The sequence below is a fragment of the Galeopterus variegatus genome, unplaced genomic scaffold, assembly GCF_000696425.1.
Source record: "Galeopterus variegatus unplaced genomic scaffold, G_variegatus-3.0.2 Scaffold1097, whole genome shotgun sequence".
NCBI classification, from domain to species: domain Eukaryota; kingdom Metazoa; phylum Chordata; class Mammalia; order Dermoptera; family Cynocephalidae; genus Galeopterus; species Galeopterus variegatus.
In genome coordinates this window covers 350,974-359,467 of record NW_007727208.1, presented here as the reverse complement: position 1 = coordinate 359,467, position 8,494 = coordinate 350,974, and the positions used below count along the sequence as shown (strand labels likewise).

Genomic DNA, 8,494 nt, shown 5'->3' with positions numbered 1-8,494 from the left:
CCCCGCGCCCAGCCTCTGCCCACAGCCCCGGGTGCCTGGTCCGCCGCCGCCGCCGCTGCGTGGCCCCAGCGCGCCCTCCCGTGGCCGCCGAGGGCATCCGCGTCCCCGATCTCCCCGGCCCCACCCCGGTCCCGCCCGCTGCTCCCCGCAGAACTAAAAGTCTTGTGCGGTTGTTACAGATAAGCATCGCGAGGAAGAGGAGGAAGTTGACTCCGTGCTCCTTTCAGCGTCCAAGATCCTAAATTCCTCTGACGGGGTAAAGGAAAGTGGTGGCAGTGAAACAGGTAAACTCTCCGAGGCTCCTTTTACCACATACAGGCCACCACGGCTTGGCGTGCTTCCAGTAACATGGGCACTTCCACTGTTATTACGCTACTAAGAATAGCCAACATGGCACTACCCTAAGCACGTAAACGTGTTAACTCATTTAATCTTCATAAAATGTCTATGTAGTAGGTACTATCACTATCCCCAAACAGGCACAGAGAGGTTAACTAACTCCACAAGGTCACACAGGTAGTAAGGGATGGAACAGTCAGCAGAGTGGCTCCGGAGTACAGCTCCTAACCACAGCTCTGCTATACCGCAACCCTGAATACCAGATAAGATTGTTGGCTTTTTTGGGCAGACACTAAAAAGATACATACTTTTTCTAAAGAAAACTACTTGTTACATAAGCATTTGCGGCCTACAGGATATTGTATGGGGAGCATGTTTGAAATAACCACATAGCTACAGTTTTCAAGGTCCACATAACTAGAAATAAGACGTAAGTACCCAGCTAGGGGACCCTGAGAACACTGAAGGTGGAGTCTCACCTCCTTGAGAGAAGCCGGAGAATACCTTGCAGAAGGGCCTGGCATTGCATGTGACATGCCAGGGAAGGAGCGGAGCACCGTGGGCAGAGGTGGTATACAGACTGGTGGGCCAAGGTGGGACCCACAGGTGCCATAAGCCACCTGCAGTATATGGGTAATCCAGACACACTGAGAGAAGTAGTGAGCCAGAAGAGGCCTGAGATGGGGACAGGATTGGGACAAATGCCTTATTGAGGGCCTAAAAGAAGAGGGTAAAGCAGCCACTCCTCAGTAGATGAAAGACAGCTGGATGCCCAGTGACTCCCAGGATGAGCGACATCTCTGTGGAGCCAGCAGGACAGTGGCCTGACCAGCCAGTCCCCTCTCTGCCCTTCTGCCCCCACCCCCTATGAGGACATGCAGGCATCCCTGTGCAAGGGTAAGGGGGAGCCCTGAACAGCAGGGAAAGAGTCCTCACAGAGAGTTTAGACATTGAGTCAGCCCAATATTTACCTCGAAGAGAGCATTTAAGGTCAGAACAGATGAAGGTGCCTTAATTCAGCAAGATCAGATGTTTTCTTACATGTGTTGTTACCAAACCTAGGAGGATCTGCTCATTTATCTGGCACACCAATAAAGTCACACACTACTGCGAATAAAGATTAAGCTTTAATTGAAAGGTGCCAATTATGGAAAACAGTATAGAGGCTTCTCAAATGACTAAAAATAGAACTACCATGTGACCCAGCAATCCATTCTGTTGGGTATATGCCCAAAGGAATGGAAATCATCCCATGTTCATCACAGTTCAATTTACAATAGCCAAGACATGGAACCAACCTAAATGCCCATCAGTGGGTGACCAGATAAGGAAAATGTATGTATGCATAATGGAATACTATTCAGCCATAAAAAAAGAATGAAATGCTGCCATTCACATGGATGAGGTTGGAGAACATGTTAAATGAAACAAGCTGGGCACAGAAAAAGAAATACTGTATCTCCTTACTCATAAGTGGGAGAAAGAAAGTAAGAAAGGGGGGAGGGGGAGGAAGGAGAGGAGGAAAGAAAGAATCACAATAATACGTTGAGCTTTGAGAAGGAGAGGACAGAACTGTGGTACTAGAGGTGGGAAAAGGGGAAGCAGAAGGAAGTCAGCAAGAATTTGGTTAATGGACACAAAGAACGATTACATATTGTAATGATGAATATGCTAATTATCCTGATTGGATCATCACATATTACACACAAGTATGGATAGTCAATTCTGTATCCCACTAAAAATGTATTATCAATTATGTTTCAATAAAAAAAAAACTCTCATATACAGAACAACAACAAAAATAAATTGAAAGTCACCAGTTAAGAATGGGAAGCTAGTTTTTCCCCAATGGCTTAAAATCACAAGCATTTATAGAGCAAAAATCATGAGTGGGGTCTCAGGAGTCATGTGGGGTTGGGGATCTGATTGGCTCGAGCTGAAGTCAGCACAAATATTTTTGGCATCTTTCTTGGTTTTATCAGATCTGGGGAGTACATGTGTTTCAGCAGGTCTGTGTTTCAGCAGGTCTGTGGTCTCTGGTGGTCTTGTTTCATCTGCAAACCAAACCAAACCTAGGACTGGCGTCAGAGATGTTATCACAGACCATTTTTCAAGGAACAAACATCTTGTAACCCTAAGTCCCTACTGATTATTATTTTATTTTTAATTTGCTATGTTTTTCTTTAAGATAGCAGGACATTCTTTGAGCACCTTCTCAGACACTTCCCTGTTGTATGCTCCTGCACTTACTTATTGAGACCTATGTGCTTTACTGCCATAGTGGCTACGGGCTAAGCAAAATACCTACTTCTAATCTTAAAATATGAAATCAAATTAAATCCATGGCTGTCAGTTTCAGTGTGAGATTTGGGGCTTTGGAGGAAGAGGCCAGCATTTATAGAAAATAACGTTATATACAAAATAGCATGTATACTTGTTGAAGAGTTACAGTTTTTCTTGCTAGAGCATAGTAGTTACAAGTGCAGGGTTAGCATTGGACAGGTACTCAGTAAATGCTGGATATCCTAAGTCAGGTGCTGACAAGGATGGCAGGGGGTTCCTGCCTACATCTAAAAGCAAAATTAGGAGGTATGACTTTGTGGCCTCCCCTATTTCTGTTCTCCTGTCTACAGCTCATTGTCACTAAGTGATCCCTTTCCTGAGAACTGACAGAATAATGACCTGATTTGCATAAATACTGCCAAGTTACGAAGAGTTATATAATATTTCTGAGGGCTCTTTGATTTCAGAAAAGCAAGTAGTTAACCTGATTAAACTCTGACTTATTGGAATGGGTATGTGAGAGATACTTTTGAACTCAGGATGTCCAGTGTATTGTTCCTGGCACCCCTGTTTTACCCAAGCCTTCATTCACTCGTTTATTGAACAAATATTTTTGAGCACCTGCTATATACCAAGTGCTGTTCTAGGTGCTGAGATCCAAGAGTGAACAAAATGTAAAAGATCCCTGCCCACATGAAGCTTACCTTTTAGTGGGTGCAACAACCAAGCAAAGGATATTGTGTTTAAGATGGGAGTAAATGCTATGGAGAAAAGTAAGGCAGATAAAAGGGTGGGGACTATATGGAGTGTCAGAGGTGGGTGAGGAGTGTGCAGTTTTAACTAAGATGGTAGGAGAAGACCTCAGTCATCAGGTCACATCTGACAGAAGGAGGTAAGGGAGTAATCAATCAATGCAGGTTTCTAGGGAAAGAGCATTCCAGGCAGAGAGAACAGCAACTGCAAAGACCTTTAGGTGGGAGCATGGCTGGTGTGTTGGAGGAACAGCTCCTGTAAATGGAACAGAGTGGGTGGGGGTGGGGAGGTAGGAGAAGGGTTCAGAAAGGAAATGGGGGGGGGGAGCTTTGTAGCTCTGTGTAAAGATTTTGGGTTTTATTGTAAGCAAAGTGGGAAACACTGGAGAGTTTTGAGCAAGCTTCTGTCTCCTTCATCTTAACTTAAAATTTTAAATTTACCAAATTATCATCATATTGTCTCTGCAGTAATGATTTGAGTTAATATCTCTGGAGCATTTACTGTGTATCATGTGCTATGCTAAGAGCTGTACCTACAAATTAGACACTTGCCTAGAGTGATCCTTCATAGCAAGTATGTGGCAAAGCCAGGATTCAGATCAGAGCAGCCTGACCCCATAGCTCATATGCATAGTTACCATGACAATGCCTCATACAGATTGTGCCAATCTCAGAAGGTTTTGTAAAACATCTGGGAATGAACTTGAATTGACATAGCAAAACTTTCTATTTGAACCTGAGAATTACAAATCTTTGACTGCAGAATATCCAACATCCTATATAGAATCATTCCCATGTTGCATTTTCAAAACTCATTTGTTCTTCTTGGTTAGCTACAGGTGTGCACTTGAAACTTTCTGTATAAGTTGAATACAATATAATTTCCTGCAGGCTTCATAATAAACTCTCCGTATTTTTACCTTAATATTCAAAAGTCGTCCCACTGATAACTATCTTGCTTTTCACTTTTGACACTTAAATAGGAACAGCTAGAACATTTAACTTGAATATGAGTATTATTTCTTTCATTCCCAATGGACTATAACTTCTTGAGGGGTGGAGCCATATCTTCCACTTTGTCTATATATATGTCTTCCAATCTCATACGTTTAGGGGGGACTTAATAAATGGCGAGGGGTGACTGGGTCCTATCTCCTGTGGTTCTTTAACAATTTCCCTTCCAATTCTAGAATCATATCACTGTATGTGACTTCTTAAGTATTGCTGAATTTTAAAGTTTCCTTTGGGAATAAGTAGCAGCCAATGTCTCTGAAATTCATAAGAAGAAAAGTTATTTTAATAGATTTTAAAAATAGATGAATCCAACTCCCTGCCTACTCTCTCTCTCTCTGCACTGAACCAGCTGAACATTGCTGGAGAAAAACACTTACTTCTGAGTCAAACCATGAATCTAAATTGAGCACTCAACGCTATTGGGAAAATTTACTTTATTTCCCCAGCAAATGCAATTTCAAACCCTCTCTAAGATAACTGTTTCACTCCTCTTATTCTCCTGAAATTTCCACCACCTCTCAACTCATGATATGACCTCACACTATATAAAAAAAAAGTAGAAGCAATCAGACCAAAACCCCCTCATCTTCAGCCTTCACATTTGCTAAATTGCCTGCCTGGATACCCATATTCTCTGCCTTCCCCCTGTTTCAATGGAAGAATTGTCCTTGCTCAATCAAAGATCAATTCCTCCAGATAACCATCTCTTCTGGAATTCTCAAGTACTTAGCTTCTGTAATTAGCCTCCCTCATTCTCCAGAATTATTCTTTTCTCCCTTTCTACTATGTGACTCTAGCAGCAAACAAGCATGTGAGAATCTCCCATGGTTAAACAGTTTTTCTTGACCTTCACATCAGTCAGATCAAATTATTCCCATGGTTGAAGCTCTCCAGAGCTTCCCATTTCACTAAAAGCCATACCCCTAGTCTTGGCCTGCAAGGCCCTACACAATCTAGCCCGTCTCCCTCTCCAACGTCCTATCATCTTGTCTCCCATGGACTCATTAAGATGCAGCCTGCTGGCTTTCCTTCCATTCTGCAAACACAGAGAACTTGTTCTGCTCCAGGACCTTGTGGTTTCCTCTGCTCAGATTCTCCCCCTACAGATATTCATAGGGCTGGCCCCTTCTCACTTAGCATCTCAGCTGAAGCCCCATCTGACCAATAGGACTGACTTAACCACTCTCTCCAATGCCGTCCCCACTCACCAGTGTGGCCTGTTTTCTTTGTGTTATTTATCACTATTTGAAAGTATCTTGTTTATTTCTAGGTTTGCTCTTTTTTCTGTCTACTCCTCTAGAATGTAGACACCATGAGGGCAGGAGCCTTGACTGTTTTATTCATTGCTGTATCTATAACACCAACGATAGGGCCCAGCATACAGCAGACACTCAATATTTGAATGAACGTTGTGTTGAAGGAATTAACCACTAAGGTATGAAACAAAAAAAGTCTGATTCATTAAGTTATAAACACTATTTTAGACTTTTAAGGAAGAGATTTTTAAAGTGAAGAAAGATCCCAGAACTTTCTCCTTCAGTACCAAATGAAATGAACAAAAAGTGCTAAAACACAGCAAAAACTTCACCAGCAGCACCTGAAGAAGGAAGAGGGCCCTCCCCTACCCCCCAGAACATAATAAGGGAAAGTGGAGGCCAAAGATAAAAACAGAAGATTCTGTCCAGGTAAACCATAGCCTGGCTCCTAACTCTGCCCCTGACTTTCAGAAGTAATAAGGCAAGTCAAAACCCTAAAAATATTTATTAATGCCCCCTCCCCCACTCCATATGTGAATACAAAAATGCAGAGGAAGTACCTGTGTCTTTCCATTGACTGGCATTTGAGTGAGTAGAGAGGAGCAGCTGTTGGAAATAGATGGGTAAACCTGGAGGTATATTGGGCCGGCCCCGTGGCTCACTCGGGAGAGTGCGGCGCTGGTAGCGCCAAGGCCACGGGTTCAGATCCTATATAGCACTGGCCGGTGCACTCACTGGCTGAGCGTGGTGCTGACCACACTGTGCCGAGGGTTGCGATCCCCTTACCAGTCAAAAAAAAAAAAAAAAAAAAACTGGAGGTATATTAACAGGAACTTACTTTGAGAAAAGCAGAAATTCTGGTTGGGGCTGTCCCGGGGACAGCCCATGGAGTGCATTGGTGTGGATTAGGAAAAGGCCCACTGTTGGGAAAATAGAACAGTTTGGTCATCGCCCTCACCTCAGGTCCCATTGGGTGTGGTTTCAGCACATCCATTGTAAGCAAATTTGTGTGTGTGTGTATGTGTGTGTGTGTGGAGTTAGTGCACATGCATGCCAATATATCTTTTTAGTTTTGTTGCTATTCTTGTGTTCTTGAGAGAGAGAGAGAAAGTCTTCGATGAGGCAGGTTGGCAGGCGTTTGCCTCAGGTGTCCGCTCGGTGCAGCCATGCTTTTCCAAACCCACGGCTTCCAAGGATCTTTTGGCTGGTTACCTAGCTCATAGACCTGCATGAAGGGTTCTGGTGACCCAGCCTGGTGTGTGTGGAGTCTGGGGACCCAGCCTGGCATGTGAAGGGCTTGTGACCCAGTTTGTGAATAGGCTTGAGGTGTCTGTGAGCTCCAGACCCAGCCCTAGCTCGACAGTTGGTCCAGTTGGTGCAGGAACAGCAGCAGGTAAAAGAGCCCAACAACTGGTGTGGTCGTGGCCGAGTAGCTTTACAATTGGTGTCACGAACAGGATTAAGAGCTAGACATTTGGTGCTGTGAGGATTCCAGGCCAGACACCCACTCTCTTCTAGGTGGGTGCAAACCCACACAGAGTGCTGGTTAGCTGAGTGGAGTGAAGCATGGTATGGATTTCAGCTCCCACATATTCTTTTGCCCAGGAGCCCTTGTGCAGTGAACAACCTGCTCATCATATGTGGTATTCCACGTTCCAGGACTCCATACTGAATTTAGAGAACAGTCTAAGCCAAGAGAGTATTTTCTTATGGTAATACTCATAGAATACACCTCCCACCAGATTTCTAACAAAAGTCTCAGAGAACAACAACAACATCAGTAGAGATCACATCCTCCAACAAAAGCTTTCAACTCAGCTCCCCCAAACCCTGGCACCCAATTCTTAGGCTACAGAAAAATGGTTAGTAAAATACGCTGACCCTGAAACTGTAGCTCAGAGATACACCAGTGGACTCAGGTAAGGATGTCAAGAGAAATCATCTACACTAGGCCAAAGACAATAGAAATTCTAAACAGAGTTATTTGAGTTAAACAAGAGCTACACTGTAACTATGCAATCACACTGTGGCTAAAAAAGAAGGAAGAGACGGAGGATGAAAAATATATGTAGAAACAGTGTATAAATCCCATTGTTCTTTCTTTAAAATCTTTTATTTACTATATCCTTTTACTAAGTCTGTAGATTTCCTTTGGTCCAATATTTCTTATTTGGTGTTAGCAAAAAGAATCCTATATTTAGCTTTGAACTTTCAAGTCCTTCTAATAAAACAGAGGAAATCTGTACAAAAAAAGAAGACTGTCGCTGCAGGTGCAGGAAGATGAAATTTTGCACAGTAACACCATTAAAAAGAAAGTTGAAGCCTGAAAATATTTACAAGAATAATGTTCCATCTTCATGTTTAAATAAAGAGCTTTGTGGAAATTGTTACAGAACAGAACGTAAACATCTTACAACTTGACAATGTGAAAATAATGTAACTAGCAAATACCATGAAAAGCAGGGAGTAGGTGTGGAAGGAAATATAACACTAATTTTCTTATCTTTCTCAGCAGGAAATAAACCAACACTGAATGTAATAGAAATGTAGGTTATTAAAAAACATAAAGATCCCAGCCTCTTAATCCTTTTCATGACATATTTTCATTAATTTAGAGAGATCCCTTAGGAAATAGGGATCATATGGTGAAAAAAAACCCTGAATACTAGTTATAACTTCCACTAATTTTGTTAAATTCGAGTATAGACTTAAGATTATTTATTTAAAAGTAGCGTGTATAAAGTGATCCCACTGTCCTAAAATCAGCTCTCTTTTTTCCACATATGCGCATAGAGAGCTAACTGAAGGATGGGTACTTATCTCGGGGTGGTGGCATTATAAGTGATATGT

General features: G+C 42.7%; 1 protein-coding gene across 1 annotated transcript in view; it reads left to right on the top strand.

Moving 5' to 3' along the window:
* CCDC110 (coiled-coil domain containing 110) overlaps positions 1-8,494 on the top strand; it is a 38,142-nt gene that overhangs the window by 21,469 nt on the left and 8,179 nt on the right. The window contains exon 3 of the mRNA XM_008574762.1: positions 180-284. Within this exon, the coding sequence (XP_008572984.1) occupies positions 180-284 (105 nt within the window). The remainder of the gene's footprint in view (positions 1-179; positions 285-8,494) is intronic.